A 22,331-nucleotide genomic window follows, 5' to 3' on the forward strand; every position below is an offset into this window, starting at 1 on the left:
AAGACTGTATTCTGCTAGCTCTGAAAAATCAGCTGAAGAGCTAAGAAAATTACTTTTCTGATATGTGCTAACATAAGCCATAGAAAAGATCAGCAAGATATTTTAAGGTTTTTAGTTAAAAACACATGCTGGAAAATGAGCAGAAATTCAGATTTAAACCTCCTTGATAACCATAAACAAATCTGCTCTTACAAAAACGAAAGTTTGAAGGAATAACTACAATGGTTAGATAAATTAAGGGTGATAATGCAGATTGTCCTAATAAATGATGCATTCATGTTTTTGTTTTGACTAGGTTTTGGGGTTTTAGTAGAAATGTATTAAATGAAAATCTGATTTTCAAAATTGTCATATTAAGATATCTTTGATAACTATTCAGATATCCAAATATTTTACATGTTATTAAAATTTTTGAAGTATGGATTCTGAATAAAAAGACGGCAAGAGGTCTTTCAGACAGGCTAAAGATCCCTCTAGTAAAATGGATGCTGTGAGCATGCTCATTCAGATTGTGCTCCAAAACTTTAAAATTCATGCATCAGATGCTGTTTTAAATTAAAAATGCTTTTCTAAAAATACCTACAAGTTACCAATTAACTTTATGGCACACTGGGACAGGCACTATCCAACTCTTGGCCACTTTCTGAGTTCCTTTAGCACACAAGGGATTTCATTAACAAATTGGTGTAAGCAATCCTACAGCAACAAAAGAATAAAGCCTGCAGTACTTCTTTTGAATAATCCAGTGGCTTGAATTTGAAAACAGAAACGTTCAAAGTAAAAGAAAGCAAATTTTTATTTAAGACAGACAGTGAGGGCAATTAAATTCTGAAATAAGTCTACATAAGCTGTAGTAGACCTGAGAGCGAAGGCATTTTGTGGAGTGGTTGGGGGTTGGTTGGTTGGTTGGTTTTGAGATATTTATGTTTATTCAAAAAGTTATTTCCTGTGCAATTAGATAGTGCTTGCAATATTTAAAAAGATAAACTGGATGTACAAAACTTCTGGCCTTCTTGGAGTATCTATTATAAGGACAGACACAATAAAGAAGAGATAGAAGTGTTAATTCAAATTAATTACTTTATGACAAACAAATGTAAAAGGAAAAATGGCCCAGAATACTGAATCAGGGTTTAAAAGAACTTCATTGCTGTATCCATCTTTGAGAACTTTATGGTGGGGAGGAGGAATTACACCTTTCTGGTATCAACATTACTAATGAGAACACAATCTTGTCCTTGCGGTTTTCATACAGTGAAAAGTCCAGTACTGGATACACATATGTACAAACTTTCATGCATGAACATCTTCTAGATCAAGCTCTGTAGGATATTACACTAAGTAAAAAATAAAGCAAAACATAAATAAGAAATAACTTTCCAGAAATTAATATCAAGGTAAACTACTGGTAAATTATGCCTGAGGAAGTCTGAAAATATTATCAATCTAGCTTTTATTTATTGTTGTTTAACATTTCTAATTTCAAAAAAGATTGAAACATTTTGGAACCTTTAGTTTAATAAAATACAATACCTTCTACAATTCTTTCATCAATATCTTGACCAGTACCATAGGATTCTGTCAAATACCTGCAGAGTAAGATAGAAATGACTGATAGCTTCCACTTGTCAGTTTACTTAAATTCAGAGTTTAGCATGTTTGTGCATCATACTTACTAGCCATTTGTTAAAGACAGAACAAAGTGATTATAACTTCCAAGTACTTTAATGCTTTTAAAATAAACACAAATTGATTTTTCTTTTGTTAAAAGATACATTCCTGTAGACTTCAGATTTTTTCATTAATTCTAGACACATTTAGAAATTACTTGTAGATATTCATATTGAAATTACTTTTTGTATAAATAGAATATATTACCATGCTAACTATATTTATTATTAATCTCCAGAAGTTCAAGAATGTTCAAATACATTTCCTGAAGTTAAGATTACTTCTATGCATGCTGCCTCTGTATCTCTTCCTATCAGTATTAATGAAAATCCCACATTTAGGCTGTGGGATAGGAAACAGCAGGTGCAAAATTAAGGTAAGCGTCTATTTAGCAACTGAAGAAGGAACTTGAAAATAGGAAAATAAACCCACAACATACTTGCTCTTAAGTGATAGTTTTTTTTCTGAGTGCAGGGCGTACCTTCTAGTAATGTACAGGTAAATCTGGGACATGTTAAAAATAGTTCTTAAAATAGGGCTTTCCAAAAAAGTATAGTAGTATTAACAAATCTGTATTAATAACTTTCTGATTACACAGGGGGAAAAAAAAAACTACTTTTAAAACTCGGTGACATTTTGTTCACAGATTGTATTGGGAGCAAAGTAGCCGCAGTGATATTCTCCTGCGTAATTGGAACTTTTTGCTGAGAAGCAGAAGAATACTTCCTTTGAGAACACTCCTCGGAGATGTTCTCACAGTGCCTGCTGTCTTTTTCTATTCTTAGCAGAATCAGGTTTGAGAGCGGTCTTCAACTAAGATATCCCCTGTAAAAATTATTACCATCACCTTGCAGTAACTCTTAACAGCTATCCATTAAAGGTTATACAGGGTAGAGAAGAACGATATAAAGAACAGATGACCAATTATGACAGTTCTTCCTGGGAGAAGAATTCTTCCAAAATCCACTACCCCATACAGATACTAGAGAATACACGATGTAAAGGAAAAGGGAATTAAAGATTATACAGGGGAACAAGGTGAGCAGAATGTATACATGCTGCCTGCACTGCGCTTCCCTGGAGAATGCATGCCACCTGTAAGTCAATTGAACTGAGCAGCGTGCTCCAGTTATGGTGTTCCAGAGAGGTCTAAAGCAGATAAAGTGTAATGCAAATACAGTCAAAACCATTATAATATATAAAAATGAAGTAAGGATATATACCAGCAACATGACCTATCTGTAGTTTAAGGTTCATTTAGTACCTGTCATACATGAACATCAATTAAATTAAAAAATCCCTTTATTCAATACTAATTCAGTAAACTAGGGTAGAAGTATATTCCAGAATCCCTACAGTCATCCCAAAATCAAGACCTAAAAACCTTGGCTACTCAACCAAGTTAAAGAAACAAAGACAAGGAAAGCAGAGAAATGCACATTTATGGCAAAAACAACACTGTCATGCAAGACACACTTAAAATGTCTAGTTTTGTTTCCATCTATTCTAGGAACATAAATATCAAAAGGACCGCCTTATAAACCGATAACCAACAAAAGAGTAGGTTTCCTGAAAATACAGTCATTTCCATATGTTTTCATGTCAGCATGCAAGTTCAATGCCATGAATTTGGTATATTAATGTGTATGTGAAAGTATATACTTATCATCCTGAATTGTGTCTTAAATCTACTTAACTGTCATTGTCTAGCTTACAATTAGCTATGTCTACACGTCAAATAAATGCATCAACATAAGAGACTCCAATTTTGGTCCAAAAGTACAAACCTCAAAACAAATTTAGTGTTTTCTGTCTTTCCAGCTCCTGATTCTCCAGAAACTATGATGGACTGACTCATCTTGAGTACTTTCATATCACGAAATGCTTTATCAGCTTAAACAAACAAACAAAAGTTAAACATGACAAAAATAATGCTTGCAACTCTCCTGAATATTAAATAAAATTTAATAATACAAAAATGAAAAATTAACATTTTAAAGAATAAAAAGCAAAATGTTACAATCAAGAGCATTACAACCTATTAAAGTCTGGTTCCCTTTAAATTATATTACAATTGCCTACCCTCCAACACTGACAAATAAGAGCATTAAGTCTTTAAATAAAAAGACCTACTAAGCTATATCCAGGATAAACCATAACAAAACACAAAACCACCACCTAGGACTAAATCTCCAGAATTAAATATATTTATAAAATAGCTTAAGACTGATTTTGATTTGATTATTACATTTTTTAAAGGAAAGCTTCAGGTGCAGTTTCTAACTTTTGACATTTGAGACAAGGATACTTTGAAAAACAGTTGGGTAATTTTCTTATTATGCAAGAGGTACAGAATAACAAGCTATTCACACTTCAAAAGATGTTTGATTACAGAACAAAATTCACATATATAGGTTTAATACATTTTGACAAGAGTAGCAAGAAATCAACTGTTTATGTGTAGTTTGCACTTTTTTTCCTCGAATACTGTTACTTCTAAAGTGACTAAAATCAGGTTTGTGCCATTAAAGCAAACCTCTAAAAAGCAACAGCACATGTGCTCTGGCAATATGCCAAAAGAGAAAGACAATCACTATATTGAAAGACAGTACCAGTTATAGTTATGTCATTCTTCACTTCTAAAATTTACATTTGTTATTTTTATGATCATAAATTATATTTTTGAAACTAAGATATAAAACACTGGAGGTACAGAATAATCAACTTTAGCTGCCAGTATTGCTAATTTCAAAAATTCTTCAAATTGCACAACAAATACTGGAAGATTTGCAATTTTAGAAATTGGTGCTTTTAGTTCATAATAGTGAAAATAAAAGTGTTAACATATAACAACAAAGCATTTAATACTTGTTTTATAAAAGACAAATACAGATTCAATACATACCAATCGCAAAAACATGTGGCGGTAATGTTCCAAGTGATCTACCTTGGTATTTTTTAATGGTTTCTGAAGAATAAAACTTAGGTATATCAAAATATGGATTCACTGCAATAAGAATGTTGGCTACATAGGTCTGTGAAAAAAAGAATTAATAGCAAACTATTAGCTAGTATCCAGCCAACCACTGAACAGCAATTTTCAGTTACTGTTGAACACTACAGCATTTCCTCAAGTTCCAAAAAATAGAATGAAGGTGGGAGACAACTATTGGCAAGCAAATCTCTAAGTAATTCTTTCTTGCTGATGCAGAGACAAGTAAGGGACATGTTTTCAGAGTACTCTAATTGCCTTAGAGCGTTCTCTATGAGAAAGCACTTCTCAGGAAAATTTTCTAACCACTTAGCTGTGGAATATGTTCTGAATTTGACCTTTCTCCTTGTCCTTTAATTTATTTCCCCTTATATCATCAGAGACAAGACCTCCTCAAGAGCAAATAAACTTGCTAACATCAGGCAATCTCCTCCAATAAGGGAAAAAAAAATCTGTATCAAATGGAAATAACTCAGCTGGAAGGACTGACAGAATCATGGCAGAAGCCTGGGAATATGCTCAAGCCAGGCAATAAAAGCATTCAGCTGAGAGAAATTAGCTATGGCTGGTTCCACAGTGAGAAACAGAATACAAACGTTCTGCAGTAGAGGAGGAGTTCAAGAAAAATCTCAAACCAAGATTGCTTTTTCCCTTTCCGCAAAATAAGGGCAACAACAAACATGTTTTTTTAAAGCTTCTGAAAAAACAACTTTCTTGCTTTGGTTATAATAGCCAGATTACATACAAGGATAGAGAGATGTCTGAAGCATTTAAAAAAAAAAAAACAGATTTGCAGGAAAAGGCTCTAAGAAACTACATAAACTAGCTTCCATAACTTATTTGGTTTGTTGTTACTAAGATCATCATATCCCAAGAGGACTGAAATTTCGACAATATCATAACATGTTGATAGAAGGCTGGACCACACACCACATACAAATTTTCTTGAATAATTCTACTCTCACCATTTATTTCATTGAAGGAAAACACACATACACAGAGCTCTTCAAAAGCTGCAAGTACTAATATTAGTTTCCCTCCTGATAACAAGACAAGTATTATTAACTAGCACCAAAAAAGGCAAAGAAAAAGTCTTGATTCAAATAGTATCTCAAAGTTAAAAGGAAAAATAGTTAAGATACAAAGTGAGCTAATTTAAAAAAAAATCTAAAAAACAATTCAAAATGTTTTTTAGAAAATACTCTCAAATCAAGGCAACTTAAGTTGCATCTATGTAAAATGAATGAAGCTAAATGCTATTCTACTGAATGATTAGTTCCGTTTTAGAATTTTATTTTATTTCAACAGGTTTTTTGGTTTGTTGTTCTTTTTTCAGTTTTCCAGAACAGCATTCAAATGGCCATTTTTATTTATTTACTTTAAAGTTGATTCTGGGTCTTGATCCCATAAAGAATTCATAGCTGTATGAAGTTAAGCGCAATATGGCAAAACAAATACACTTTTTTTTTATATACATACACCCAGACACACATGGTTTTAACTCTAAATGAATACACTACAGAACATTATGGGAACACAAGATTAGATTAGCTTAACACTGCCACTTAGAAAATGTGAAAAAACATCATTTATTATCAGTATCCAACTTTCTATTAACCAAAAAAAAAAAAAAAGAAAAAAAAAAAAAAAAAAACAACTTATCTTTCTTCTATTTCACAGCTGTCAGTGTCAGGGCAGATGGCAAGGACAAAATGTAATTTAGTCAGAATTCATTAAGTACAATTAGGCAATTTGATAGCAATATAAAAGATTAAGATGGACATCTGAGCTAGGAGGTGTCAAAGGAGGCACCTGTTTGCTTCGTTCAAAAATAATGAAGAAAGGGGACCATCTTCGGTAACAGCCTTGCTGCTGGCAAAGCAAGCCACCCGCAGGAACACTCTTCGGCCACGCCACGCTCTGGTCACAACTGAACAGCCCCATAGAGAAAAATCTACTACCCCACCTGGGAAAACGTAGCCAGCGTTAACTTGATCCAGATCTCAAATACGGTACAAAGTACCAAAAATGCCTAAAACCTCCTAAGTTCCTGAGTTATCACTTCTGCTTACTCTCTGACAGAACAAAAAGGATCAAAACCAGGGGTTTTGTCGAGGGTTTTTGTTTTTTTTGTTTTTTTTTTTTTTTTGTTTTTTGTTTTTGTTTTGTTTTGTTTTTTTTGAAAGCATATTTACTACTAGACCATTTGAGGTGACATGCAATACTTACATAAATTCTGTCTTTATTGTACCGAACTTTGATATTGTGAAGAAGAGTGGCTTCATTTAAGTACATAAGGGAACCTGCAATTAAAAGACAACCATATGCCGGTAAGAACTCAGGAGTACCTTAACGTACAGCTAAGCAACTACAGTTTAGCTCTTAAGGCGAGTTTTGCTTCCCCTCTCCTTGGTTAAAGTTTAACCCTATCATTTCTTCATACTCTCTTAAAGCAGAACTGCTGACTTAAAATATATTTTAAAAATTTTACACTGTACATTGTCCAACAGGAGTTAAAGTCATTGAACACAGAATTAGGCTGCGGGGTCTCAACACAGACCCTGTGAAAGAGGCAGGTCTAAAGCTCCCTTTTAACAGCCTTTCAGAGGAGCACAGCGCCTTGCCCTCCATGCCTATCAAAATCTGTAACGCTGACGTCTTCCTTCCAGCTCCGCAGTCTCTGCGACGATGTACAGAGTAACACCAGCTTGCTGCTTGCTCCTGGTGATCTGTAGATGTTTGTATTACTGAGTCAATCAGCAAGTATTTTCTAGAGGCAGCAACAGGCATCATTCTGACACGAGGCACCAATGCAACCTTTCAGGTCTCATTTCTGGGCTTTGTTCCTCTTCAAAGAAATGGTTAGGAAAAAGAATAAGGTTAACACAATAAAACCTACCTATTTTTAAGCTTGTTAATGTAAAATAACTGAACTAGCATTGCTGAAATGTCAGAAAAAGGCAACTCAAGGCAGAGCAAGCACACACAGAAAGCTCAGATCTTGCGGATTAATGTTCTGGCAAAGCTAGTCCTTGTTTTCAGCTATAAAACACTGGAAAGCGTAAAGCAGCCTTAATTACTGAGGTCATTACCAGCTCCCACTGTAACAATATTCAAAACATTATTCCTAAGCCTACTGAGGGTACTACTTACTCCACAGCTTCAGTTTTCAAATATGTATAATCCTCTTTCTATCCATTTGAAATTCAAATACACACACACACCTTTTTTGTCTTGTTACAATGATCTGACTAGCAGCACTAAAAAAAAAAAAAATTTTATATACTTTTTTTTAAAAAAAAACACCACTAGCACTATACTTTTAGTGCTAGCACTAAAAAAAAAAAAAAAAAAAAAAAAAAAAAAAAAAAAAAAAAACCACCACTAGCACTTTATTGTACTTCCTGCCTCACACAGGGGTCATATATGCATCTCCAACCTACAGTAAGTGTAGAAAGTTATTGCTGTTTCTGAATTCAGGACAAGGCGATCAAAGTCCTTTCAGGGGCTAAAACTGAGAAAATTGTTTGTTAACTTACATACACCTACATGCAAGAAAGACTATCAATTCTTGTTACCTAAATTCAATCTTCTTGGGCATCTCATCCAACAAGGAAGCCTAAGCTGAGTAAGCAGCTCTTAAGTTCTCCTTTACGTGCCTTCCGCTGAACCAAAAGATACCTGTAAGGGATCGTGGGGGCTTTTCAAGAGCACGTGTGCTTCCTCTTTTAATGTTACACATGCCCTTCTGCAGTGGAACAAGGAGCAACTCTGCCGCCGACCACGTGGACCAGACTAGCCTGAAGCAAAAGCAGGTTCAGCAGCTATGTGCAGCCTCCCTCTGGCTTGCAAAGATCCACTGAATAGTAGCACTTCCTTCCTTTATGTAACTAAATACAGCTTTACTTCGAATGGCTGCAGTCAGACACGTTTCTCAAAGGACCTTGTAACTTCCAGGTCGTTTAGAAGAAGCCACCTTCCTCCATAAAATCCCTTGTGCGTACGCCCCGGCACTGTCTGAGGCTGCGCCAAACGCACGCTTTTGCTTTATGCAAAGCAGAATCGCCCTTTCCACCACAACACACTTAAAATTGGGCCTGCGTCCAATTCCTTCATGCAGTGGCAGGCCAGCACCGATCACCATAGCCTTTGCTCTGCCATCTGACCAGCCCTACGGCCCACAAAGTGGAGTCACTCCAGGGCACATGCACCGCACACGCGCTCCTGCACAGGTACTGCCCCCCTGCAGTTCTCCCAGTACTGAGGACCTGCCTACGCATTAAAGTCCACAAGCTCTGAGAGCACAAACTGTAGGTCTCCTTTGACAGAACTATTTTTTCCTTCATCTCTTTGAATGAGGTCATCCCAAGAGAAAAAGACATTAAAAAGAAAAAAGCCAGGATCAGAAACTTCTGCTTTCTCTAAAAGAAGTTTTATCTCCTTCTTTCCTTATGTGCAACTTTTTGAGGGGGCTAATTTTTGACATTTGCTAATTTCAAAAGTTATTTCAGTTCTCATCATTGAGGAATTAGTTATAGTAGTAATTTTGCATACACTTGAAATTCAAAGGAAGCAATCCTCTCCCTTAACTGGATCTTCCTTCATAAGAACTTCTCAGAGTTTGCAGTGTATTTCAACAGAAGTGGCAATCAGTTAAGCATCCTAATAAAAACTTAATCAATGTATCCCCAATATTCTTTTAGCAAAAGGATTCTAGTCCTCATTAAAGGAATTACACTTGCAGACTCAGTGTATAACTGCAGTTTGTCCCCAGAGGGAGTGTTGCCTCCTTTGCCCAAGACATGCAAACTGTGGCTTATGCCATCAACTTCAAAATGGATCCTCTCTGGCATAAATCCTTTAAAAGTGGCATCAACATCCAGATGCAAAGGAAGTCACCAGAGAGAGAATTATAAATATTCATACAGCTCATTCCATTCTCTGGTCTATATATTTATTTACACATGTACTAAGTTCACAGAGGTGAAGTCAGGCACTTAAAGTCAGGAAATATCAATGTCAGATGTATTCACGCTGACTTTCTTGTGTACACAATGACACAAAGTTGTACAGAAATTTTTTTTTTATCATGTATACAAGGCTCAGCATCTGTACAACTAATTTTTAAGATACTCATCAGATACTCTCTCTCCTTTTTTTTAAACTTGTAAATATCAATGTCAGATGTATTCACGCTTTCTTGTGTACACAATGACACAAAGTTGTACAGAAAAAAGTGGTAAGATATTAAAAGTCCAGAAGTAATATTTGATACAGGAAGAATGACAGGTCAAAACATTTAATTCTTAGATTTTAGCCAAGAAGCCAAAGAATAAATTTTCTGATAGGAAGACTGTTTCACCTTAATTGAATACTACTTTCCTGAAATATCAAATTATTCCCATAATCTCATTTCAAATTTCAGTTCCTTGTCAAATCACGGAGGTGCTAGGACATGACAGTGAAATCATTACAACAGACACACAAATTCCATGCATTTCCCTAGCGACTATCCTGTATAGATAAACAGATACCAACTTTTTCAAAGTTTCAACCTACATATTGTTTGCAAAAATATAAGTAGCCGCAAAAAAAATCAGCTAGAAAACACTCCCCTTTAGTCCTTATCCATGTAAATCAGATCGTAAGCTTCAGATTTCATTTTCCTGTTCGTTACAGAGCAGCAGGAGTACTTCCTGTCACGGGATATAAATACCATACCCTATTCCACAATAGGGATTGTGGTTCGTAAATCATCTAAACAACTTTGAAAGTCCTACACTCTATTTCTTTTAAATGAAGAACAATAGAAGATGCTTTTGCCCACCATTTAAAAGGTGATCAGTATTTTGGCCACCCAGTAAATCCCACAGGAAATAAATGGGAAAGCCAATTTCCTTCATAACGTCTTCAAAATACGATAATCTCTGTAAACAGATTTGCTCACACAAAGCAACAATAGCAAAATATTCGTTTAACAGTTGTCCAAAAACTGCTGCCAGATTGTTCCTGTTTTGTGGTACTCTCCATTCTGTTGAATACTGTATTTGTTTTCACAAATCTAATCCATAAAATATTTAATGCAATAAAAACACCACAAGTCAACAGCAATGCAGGTTATATAAGTTCATCTCAAAACTCCTTCTCCAGCAGCACTTCTGTATCGACTATATCCTCTTTCCTCTACCATTGGCCCTGGTGGGTCCAATTCTTATCTCCAGTTTCAGACAGGTTATCTTACAATTTCTTTGCAATTAACTGTACTTCCACAGGAATGCTATCCAGAAAGTGAGTTACACATAGAAAAATACAGTATAGTACAGCTGCTGATAAAGCAAATAATTCTTTTGCTGCACTGCAAAGAATTTAGTCAGTCTCGTAATGCTCCATGCAGTTAGTGATGTTGCAGTTAGTAAAATTTGATGTAGATCTCAAGGAAATCAAACAGGAGTTGTAAGTGGGAATAATGCAACCATGAGTTCCCTTTCAGTGTTCATTTGAAAATGAAAAAGGCCACAATAAATTATATGGGCAAGTTCTTGAAAATGAGTTTATTTTAAGAGGTTTTAATTAGACAAGTAAAGGTCATACACAAATTCAAGTAAAGGAACAAAATGAAAAGACTGCAAGGAAGCAATAGGGAGCTAGTAAGGAAGTCATACTTTCTCTCCTGAACATAATTCAATTTCAAATAAATATTTAGTTTTTAAATACATAACTCACAGTTATCTTCCACATCCTTTTTACTGTCCTCTTCTGCAGGAAACACTTGACTGATAGCAGCCTGGAAAGTCTGTTAGATGAAATATATTAACATTTTCAGAATTCCATAGTAGTAGGAATATAGTTCGAAGATGTCTTGTAATACGTTTTAAGTAAAAGCACTGTGACTGTGCATGGTTAAAATAAAGTTGCCAGCTATATAATTCAGCATTGTAAATTTTACTGAGTTACTAGATGCATACAGGAGCTGCTGCGATCACCATAATATATATTTTAAAAGTAATAATACTTAACTGTTATTTCCACAATTGCATATAATTATTAACACACAACAGCAACAAACAATACCAAAAATAAGGATTATAAAAAAATTACTGCAACTGGAACTATGAAAAAAAAAAAAAAAAAACAAACTTTCTGGGTTTTGCAAAGCAGCTCAACAAGTGAAAAACAATCTGTTAGTTTAGCACAAGGACTACGCTGTCATTATTACATACTTTTTTAAAACATAAAACATAAACATTTAAACTACAAACATTCAATGTATAATGCAATCCTCTGTATCCCCAAATACAGTAGCTTTGGGTTGTTGCTTGCTTCCCCTTTCTCCTCCTGTCCCCTACCCTCCAAAATCAGTACTAACTTAGAACAAGAACTTCCTTCAACTGCTGTACTCCAACTGCACAAAAAAGCCATTTATCAAGTACTCAAGTCCAACTGGACAAATTAATAACAAAAGCAGCTTTGTCTCTCATTTGTTCTCCAGAAATCATAATTTACGTTGTTTTAAAAAGAAAGGAAAAATATGAGAACATATGTGTTACAGCATCTGCACAAAAATACATGTGGTGAGGTGGATTTTTAATTACACATTTTTTGTTTACAGTAGTAATACTTTGTTTAAGCTACCTATGAATGAACAAAAACCCTGTTGTACCAATTAAACATTACAGCCGCCAAGCTGCTACAGGCACAGTTTCCTTTTCTACATGGAAATTAAGAATTTAAGTCTAATCTACTCCCTCCAGTTTTTCAAAAGACAAACAATCAGATCTAAGAAAATGACCCTAAGAAATTAGTAAGCTTTGTTTATTTAAAACTGTACTCAGCAGGACACTCCCAGGGGAAACATCAAATATGAAAGTTTAGAAGAAATACATAAACTTGCTTAATCTTTGCTTCAATACAATAGAAGACCACATACGTGGTCTTATAACGTACACTATCGTGAAGAACCACAAATTCCAACTCCCTTGAAAGTGGCAAGGTTTAAAAATGTATCTGAGCCAAACTAATTGCTGCTAGTTGGAAAGCAGCAAGTCTACTATATTTCCCCCTACAAGGTTATCCACGTTTTATGTAATTTATAGCCTACTAAATTCTCTTTTGCCATCCTCTTATCAGAATTTACTGTAGGAAAAAAAAAGAACACAAAAGCTTTCCTAAGGCAAAAGGAACTGCACAATGACTTTGCATCATCTGAATGTCGATCAGACCAACTATCTCCAAAATATCTTTTATCAGAACGTGATGAAGCCATGGAGGATCTACAAGTCTTTACTTTCCTCAAGATGTTGCTAGCTGCTATTCTGAGTATTAGCATTCCTTAGAATCCCTATCTCCTCCCTCTCAAAATTAGAAAATATGTTAGTTTTCAGAATTTTGTCTGCAAAACTGTCAGTAGCAAATATATTGCATAAAGATGTATATTATGATGTTAAATATAGAGATTATAAATATAAAGATGTTAATATAGAGATTCCAATATACTCAGTTCATTCTGCATAAACTAGTGAAAGCTTAAAAACAGTTTGACTGGCTTCCCAGAAGTCTAACTTCATTTGTTGTTCTTGTCTACTGAAGTGTAACCCAAATGTAAAAACTGTGACAAGGACTAATTTTTTTTCACAGAATGGAGTAAGCATGATATACAGCTATTCTGTAGCATTCCTCACAAATCTTTGGTATTTTAACATTTCATGGATCTAAAATGAGCTATACCAGGCTTATGTACAGAAGAGGATGGGCTTTTTCGATGTCTTTACCATTAAGCCTTCTGATCCAACAGATCAATTTTCATGAAAAAATAATAAAAATTCTTGTTGTATTTTGTTCTCTTTCATTTTCTGACCCAAGAGGAGTTGCAAAATTATTGCTAGAAGTTGCATTATTAGTTATGTTCCAGAGACAGTCAAATTGTGACAAACCAAGATTCCTTCTGTAAGTCCTCTCTACTCTAATTCATTACAGTATCATATTTGAATATTTCAAAAGTGATAAATCAAATAAGTAATACAAAAAAGACTTATCTAAAAGCTATATTTTGATATTTTAGTCTAGACCAGATTTCTTAGACCAAATCAGAACATAAACCCTTGTTTCAAATTTGTCAGTGAAGTTAACTTCTGTTTATCACAGCTGCACTACTGCATTATATTTAAGATTATTAGTTATTAGTTATCATTATGTGCAAAGGTCTTAATATTACCAATTATTATTAAAATCTAATACATAAGAAAATGGGCAAGCGCTCACAGGTTTATAATTAAAAAAACAGTTATCTCAAAAAAAATCTTTACCACATGATCTCTCTTTAAAAAAAAATGAAAAAAATGAAAAAAAAATGCATTTTTTTTTTAAGGATAAAGTTTCTCCAGAGAAAACACTTCAGATATTAGTCAAAAACTTTTGCATTAAGACCTGGCTTAGGACAAACTTGTACTAAAGAAAAGGAGAGGATATTCATGTTATGAAACACTGAAGGAATCTCAGCAGGCAAAACAGAAAGGTTTTGCTGCTTTTGCTATAGGTTTTTTTTCCCACAAATGAAGCAACCCTTGAAATTCAGAGACAATCTTAACAATTCTCCCAGAAACTAGAGGAGTGAAAAAAAGATGCCTTTCCATTCAAGCAGGATCTTCTTTCTACCATGTAATCCAATACATGAAACCATGCCTTGCTTTATACCTTCCAGCATACCAACATGCAGACATCCCTACTCTCAGCTATATTTCACCGAACAACCTAAAGCAATACAAAGAGTTTATAAGAGGGACAAGAACACGTCTCATTTGCTGTGCTCACTACTAAAATAACATCTAAGCTTGAAACACTGAACTTTGGACATTCCAATCCCTATTTGCCCAATACATGTATTCATGTATAAGTATACTTAACTCTGGAAAATACCTTTGTATTGAACATGTACCCATGTTCACAGCATGCTAAAACAGATGCCCCATAAAGCCTTCCAGGACACTTTGCTGTTCACTCAGAGCCACAAGATGCCTCTCAGTTCACTGCAGGAGGAGAGTTCCCTGGTGCCTGCAGCAACACATGCCTTCCCAACAGCACCAGAAGTTCATTACTTAAGCTCTAGGAAACACTTGCCCCCTGTTCCTCCGTACCATACAGGTCCCTGAAAGACATTTGTCCCCAATGACTTTTTTTAAAATACATATAGATAGATAGATAGATAGATAGATAGATAGATTTGCTATCTTTAAGAAAACAGTAAATTCTTAGTTTGACAATCTCACTCTAATCTGCCTTCTCCCTGTTATAGCACCAACCAGAGAACAAAATGAGAAGTATTCCTCAGGACTTGAGGTCAGGATTTCCACTAAGCTTAGAAAAGTATATCCAAGTAAAAGAAGCATAAATGCAATAGTAATTGAGCTTAACAACTGGCTGCCTTTCTACCTGCCTCCTTTCTTTTTTACATCAGTGTGCCAATCCACTGTGGTAGGTCCAGTTTCTATCTGCTTCAGCTCACTCAACATTGCCCTTCCTCAGGGCAGCACTCCAGCCCTGATTAGCAAGTCACCCTCCAGTTTCACCCTCCAGACAGAAAACAGTTCTGTTTTCTTTCCCATTATGGCATTTATCAACTTTGAAAGCTAATCATCTAGCTTTCATGGAGTAATTCCCATCATATGTGACACACATATCTTCAGATAACAAAGTTATTGCAACTTGGATTGCCCTTTCTTCTACAATGCGTTCTCTGTGATCCAGATCCCTCTCCTCTCTCCAGACATCCAGTTTTGGCACAGAAATGTAAGTTAACCCTGTATAGGCTGCAATACCCAAAGCTACTACTGCTGCTTTATGAGTAAATCAGTATGCTGGCTAACTACCTCCACCAAGTCTGGACTGATGAACTTGGTTTCATAATAAAAAGTAATCTGTGGCTACACTGGCTTCAAATATTCCTTTCTCCTTCACTGCTTGTTGCCATCCCTAGCACTTTCCACTTGTAGCTTTTTAAGGTAGATCCATCCCCTGACCCAGTTTACTGTGTTACAAATAAGTCTGCTGGCATAGCTGAGAGGGTGCTGCTCTGCAATAACAAAACTAACTACCAGTGAGAAAGGGAGGGAAGATTTTAAGACATCACCTAACGACTGTCTTGCACCACTTATTGCAGTTATTAACAACATATATTAAGAGGTATAAAAGCCAAGAGTTAGACATACCCCTACACATTTACTTTTCAGTTCTTGATCTCTGTAAGTTACCAGCTTCTATAGAGACTACATATGACACATTCACAACTCAGATTAAAAAAAATAATAGTAAGTTTTGCTGCTTGGATATGTTTACAAGATCAGGTTACTCATCTTGTCCCTGTAATTATCATGAACAACCCCAGAGCTGCTAGATCACTCCTTCTTCCCAAAGAGCACTTTCAAATTATCATTTGGAGTGAACAAAGATGGTAACAATGTGTATTAATGCTTACTACAAGTTAATGGTCTAAATGCAAAAAAGAACATGTGTCTTCTCAAAACAACAAAAAGCAGTAAGAAACATTTCTCTGTAAAAGGAAATAAACACCTTGTACTTAAGAAAAGAGAAGGTACTTAAGAAAATACTTCACTTCTACTATTATTGAGAAGTTCGGTTATTATAAACATGAGTCTGTAATCTCTATGTAATTTAAATGTCTGTTAACTCCCTTTGATGAATGAACTCTACACAGTTAATTGATTTGCTTAATTCAAAAAAACAGTCTACATCAGAATAACTATCTTTCTAAACAACAGAGATTGTTCATTGTGAACCACAAAGCAAAATATTTCTATTGCTTCTTGATAACTCTTACTAAAAGGAAATACACTTCAAATCCTCAACAAGCTTAAGTTATAAATAAAGACCATTTCTTACAGAGGAAAGAGTTTTAGTATTCTCAGAAATACTACTGGCTTAAAAGTAGAATTCATATTATATGAGGAACAACTGAAATCATGGAAATGAGCCTTTCACAAGAGCTCAAAAAATATTTACTGGCATATAGATAAAGCTTTATCTTGCCAGACCTTCAGTTTTGAAAATTAAAAGCATAATCAAAAGCATATCAAAGGATACACAACAGCCCTACCACAGAAAACCCACACTATGATACATATATAAGTGATACTGCATTATGTTTAAGATGATTCAGAATGGCCCCTAACCAGAGACCACCCCAGGTCTTTGGCAGGCGGTCAAACTTTATTTGGGACAAATGCACTGTTTCAGTGGCTGGACGGCCCTGTGCAGAGTAAGACAACAATATTACTATCATATTGAAGTCAGTTAGTGAAGAAGGCTGGCAGTTTATCTTCTAGTGCAACTCTGCACAGCCTGCTGCAGACCTCAGAATTGCTCTCTCCACATCCACTGGTGTAACTCCTGAAGAAGTTATTTTTAGAAATACCTGCCCTATCACATAGGTACTTGTAGTGAAGCTAGAATCTTCCTCTCTAACACTGTTCCGGTACTGGAAATAGCAAAGCACACAGATACACATTAAAAATGCATCCTACTGAATAAGACATAAAATTTTGCACCATGCTGCTAGAAGCAAATGAAAAAATTCAAGGTCATGAATTATTATAATGACCTGAAAAAAAAAAACAGGAATGTTGGCACTTTTCTCCCATACTTCCTTTGAATTGTATTAGTCACTACAGCATCTGGCAGGACTGCACACAGACTTTTTACATGAGTGGCAACTATCCACTTTTCAGTTTCCCACTGTAGAGAAACTGTGACCCCAACATTCTCGGCATCCAAAGCATCGCATGTATGAGTAGCGCAGATCTGAATCCCAGTTTCCCTGCTTACAAAAGGGAGCACTTAGACCACATGGTTTTTAAATTAAAATGGGTCATTTTACAATACTGTCCGTTCATGGGAAAATCAGGGTGTACATACATAATATCAGATGATGTTAGCTGTTCCACTGTTTTGAAAATTGTACGCCCAAATGAAAGTAGTAGAAACTTCTTCAGTGGTTAAGCTGTATTTTTGACAGCTGCGAGTAAGGATCATTTTTTGTTTTATAAAGAGAAGCCAAGGAGGCACATATTAGAAATAGCCTGTGACTCAAGAGTCTCCTTATTGCCTCTTTGTTCTTTAATATTTGTACTTCTGCTCTTTACCACTTCAGAGCCATTAGGGATATAAACAGAATTGAGTGTGGGTGATGAAAACTAGTAACTTCCACGTTTAGAGTATACTAGTCACTGGAGTACATAGACTAAATAAATAAATAAAAGACAAAAATAGCAGTAACTTCCCCAATATACCTTTCCAGAGCATCAAAGGAGGATACAGTGTTTAGGTCACTTAAGTCAGTTGAAGATACTTAAGCATAGCCTTTCAATATTTATTACAATCTTTGTCTGAATGACTTTGTTCTTCTCAAACTGAAGAATGCACAATAGTGCTAAATCTACAGACCTTATCACCCCAAAAAAATGTATCAGACATTATGCTTACTTTGTATTTCTAGGGAAAGAAAATTAAATTCCTATTCAAGGTTAAAATAATAAAAAGACCTATAAATATTCCCCCAAAAAGGAAGAACTGCTTCATAACCTTCTAAGCTGTGACAAGGCATTCTCTATTAATATCAACATGAAAAAGAAGTTACCAAAGAGATCTGCCCATTTCATAACTGACGTGTGAAGGACAAAATTATTAGAAACAGCATGTATTTAAATAATATATACAAACAGCAAAACCAACAGCTTTTTAAACACAGCATTTAATCTTATTCCTGGTAGTAAAAATCAGGGAACTTACCATCTGAATTAGGATAATTGATGGATACAGGCAAAGCAAACTGACATTTAAGTAAGACATACTGAATATGAAAGATGCCATGATAAATGAGGCAGTTTGAACATGCTAATTAGGATGGATTAGGACTCTGTTTTAAATGTTGCATTGACTTAGTCTTTAATTTGATGCAGCAGTTCCACACGACCTTTGTTTGAGATTGTGCTACTTTTTAAGGTACTTGAGAGCAGAGCAAGAACTCAAACATTCGCAGTCTAAAATGCAGATGTCTAATAGCTACAGCCTAGGACTCTCTTGTAGTCACTGGAGAGCAAGACAGGCACTTTAGAAGGTAGTTCATCCCATGACGAAACACCCCCCCCCCCCATCTGAGATGGGCAGAACGGATGGTCTTCTGGCAATGTCCTTCACTGTCTATAGGCACCTGTCTTCAAGGCGACACCTCATATTCAAGTTGCTTAAGTGGGGCTGAGGCTAACATTAACCGTTGAGATTAACACTGTATATTAGTTATATCGAACTATGGTTAATAAACACGCCTGAAATTCAGTTTCTTCACATATACCTTTTTCTTCAATTATCAATTCTCTCACAGCCTATCTACAATAGCTTTTCTTTTCAGACTTTAAAAAAAATCTTTTACAGAATTAAAATGCTTAAGCTGATTTAGTTAAAATAGGAGCATTCCTACCTATCTTAAAAAGCTAACAATCCAGAAACAAAGCCTAAGATTTAGCTCAAATTCAGTATTAGTTTCCCTCTCAGTTATCTATCACATGGAATATTAATCAGGAATTTAGAAAACATAACTACCAAATTTTTAAAAGATTAATTCCACTGATGTGTCATCTGACCTTCATCAGCACAAACAAAATTCCTATTTGTAATTCATCAGTAATTTCTGATCATTAGAATAGTATCTATGCATCTAAGGGAAAAGAAAGTCACTAATCTCAGTAACAGATTCTTAACCAGTCTCAAATTTATAAAGTATACAGCACAGAATCAAATGACTATAAAGACTCAATCACAAGCAGATATGCTTAGATAACTCACAGAAAGCATGCACTTCTTCGCAGAGGGGTATGTCACTTGTAAAATAAGCTAAAGCTAAATTAAGTTCCTTAGCCAAATACAATTCAGAGCAGAAACTAAACTTTGCTTCCCATACTTCCAGCTTGCAAGCCATGGTAGACACTAGTACAGATCTGACTTAGAGGTAAAATATACTTTTGTAACGTTTTTCTCCATTCTTGCAAGACACTTACCTTGCCTTTCTGATTCAAAGGCTCGATAGTTAAGTTGTCAGTGCCAATGTCCACGATCATCCCCATCTGAAACCCTTCAGTTGGGTGTGGAGCCCAAACGGGCTTCCCGTCGTCCATTGTGGGAGCTATCCGATATTTCCTGTAAGAAAAAAGAAGAAAGAAAAAAAAGGGGGGGGGTTGTTTGCAAATCTGTTAAATTATCAAGATTTTCTATATAGGCTTTAATTTATTATGTTTATTTCTGCTACTCAGTGTGAAAGTAGTGAGCCTGCAGACTGGAGCCAGCCTACCAGGACACAATTCTTCCAGCCTTTTTCCAAACCTGTAACAGTTTCCTTGCCAAGAACCCCTCAGACATGGGTAGGGAGAAGGCTCAAGAACAGATCAGTACTTCTGGGGAGTCCACCCAGTACTCCCTGCATTACTTTCCCCAACTTAAGAACCAAAGGGGGGGTTCGATCACATGATCAAAATAAAAGTACAGAATTGACTCAAAACTGAGACTATACTAATAGCATACATATACATTATTACTGTTATTTCAGTGGATCACATGACTGGATGCTTTTTCTCTGTAACAGAGAAGTACCTCTAATGGGCATATATATACGCTCAGGCACGTGAGCAGAAATGCAGTCTCTTGCATTTGAACATGCACACTCATTTCACAGGTGTCAGTTCCTGGGCATATAGTTCTGAAGTTCTTAAATAAACTCAGGGACATATTTGTTCACAGCTGGTTTAGTATACTGTAAGCTTGTGAGACGCTGACTTCCAGTACTATCACATTCCAGCTCTCTCCTTAAGGATCAGGGGCCTTACTTTTCACCTAAATAAGATGCGCAAATAGTCTTGGATTTTATGGAATCTGTGGTCTTCAAGGGAAAGGGGAAGAGATACGAAAGCCGACACATTCAAAACTTAGGCTCCTCAAGTTATGCAGCTTAGTAAGTTCCTAACTGAAAGGAGTACTTGATTGCATGCAAAGCTCATTGAACTAACTAAGCAGGAATGCTGCCAGGATTGGCAAATTTGGAATGGCTAATGTAATGGGGCCATTTTAAACATGCTGAATTAGTCTTTTTTTTGTTTTGTTTTGTTTTTTCAGTCCCTATCCTAGTGAGAAAAAAGGAATCCACATGGCTTGGAAGGCTTACTTCTGCTGACAGTTTCCTATTCCTTTCTAATATTCATTCACATACTGAAGTGATGTGCTTCAGTGATTTGAAATTTTTAAGTACCACCTCATCTCTCTCTTGGCATGAGCCCAAATAAGCCTGCCAAGCAGGAAAGAAAATACGGCAGCAAAGCCTAAGAGCCTGTAATTTGAAAACAAGTCCCACATTTTTCTTTTGCCACATCTTAGGGAAAAAGAAGCTCCAAAACTTCTCAGAGTAGTGGTAGCTATAGATCCCTCTGTCATAAATACAGCAAGGCAAAAGAGTCCTTGTCCCACCAGAAAGTCGTACAACCACAAGCAGAGAAGGACGCTCTTATCCGATGGAAAATTTGCTAGGATATGCCTCACACACCTGTTCTTTGCTCCTCCAAGAATTTAGGAAGACTTGAAGAGAAGAAAAAGGCTTCTGTGATGGCTTTAAAAATGGGTCTTAACACCTTAGTACCAAAGAATAAAACATTTTACTGTTACCTTTTATGCTAATATGTAGATAAATGTATTTAAAAGGGTAAATGTAGATAAAAACTAATTCTAAAGCAAAGACATCATGATGCAAAGTTGAGTATTTTTTAAATGAACTAACAGTCTCAAGAGACTTTGAAAAAATAGTTATAACTTTATTTCGTGTTGATCTCTGCTTTCATGTTTAAATTTACTCAGTTAACAAATCAGGTGTCATTCTCTTCTTCCACCCCTCCTTTATCTTCATAGATCCTGAGCCAAATAATGAAGATTTCACAAGTGTTTCTAGTGTATTCTATTCATACAGTTCACACTATTTATAGCAAAATTATATTTAGGATAGAAAAACTTGCAGTTTCCGTTTCCTCCGTGACCAGAGTATATTAGCCTCTTTTAATCAGTCGCAGAAAGTTTATATTCTAAAGCCTCGAGTGTCACATTCATTTACATTCACTTCAAACCTTCCACGACCTTCGTGAAGCCTATGAAACCCGATTATCTCGGTCATGTGTTGTCAGCAACACGCAATAAATCCTTTTTAGAACAACATTTGTATTCACTCATGCTTGGCTGTTGGCCAGTCTTTCTTTTCTTTACGGTTCTGTACATCTGGTTGAATACACACCACAGTTTCATCTTTTTTTTTTTTTTCCACGCAGATCTGACCTTTGAGTACAACTGCCAGAACAGCTGCAGTTGCCAAACATCAGAGTTTATTTCTGGATATAACCAAACCTTCATTTTTCACAAGCCTATCATTTTCTTTTAAAATGTTTCTTCCAATTGGTACTTAAGTGCTATGTCACACAACCACTAAAAACAAGTGTCTCCTTTACATTATGAGAAACATGGCCAGCACTCCGGATGTAACCATGTCACACAAGAAAAATATTCTGAAATCACTGCCAAAATTTCTCCATTAAGAAATCATGCTCTGCCGAACTATCCTGCTTCGGTTTGGAAT

General features: G+C 35.6%; 1 protein-coding gene across 2 annotated transcripts in view; it reads right to left on the reverse strand.

Annotated features, from left to right (window-relative positions):
• The window catches only part of MYO6 (myosin VI), a 111,182-nt gene that overhangs the window by 60,261 nt on the left and 28,590 nt on the right, over nucleotides 1-22,331 (reverse strand). For both annotated transcript variants that reach the window (XM_062572834.1, XM_062572833.1), the window contains exons 2-7: nucleotides 19,726-19,864; nucleotides 11,387-11,456; nucleotides 6,893-6,966; nucleotides 4,577-4,706; nucleotides 3,459-3,564; nucleotides 1,534-1,589 (exon numbers count right to left, since the gene is read on the reverse strand). In XM_062572834.1, the coding sequence (XP_062428818.1) occupies nucleotides 1,534-1,589; nucleotides 3,459-3,564; nucleotides 4,577-4,706; nucleotides 6,893-6,966; nucleotides 11,387-11,456; nucleotides 19,726-19,842 (553 nt within the window). In that variant the 5' untranslated portion in view covers nucleotides 19,843-19,864. The remainder of the gene's footprint in view (nucleotides 1-1,533; nucleotides 1,590-3,458; nucleotides 3,565-4,576; nucleotides 4,707-6,892; nucleotides 6,967-11,386; nucleotides 11,457-19,725; nucleotides 19,865-22,331) is intronic.

This window comes from Rhea pennata, chromosome 3 (genome assembly GCF_028389875.1).
Source record: "Rhea pennata isolate bPtePen1 chromosome 3, bPtePen1.pri, whole genome shotgun sequence".
In the NCBI taxonomy this organism is placed as follows: Eukaryota; Metazoa; Chordata; class Aves; order Rheiformes; family Rheidae; genus Rhea; species Rhea pennata.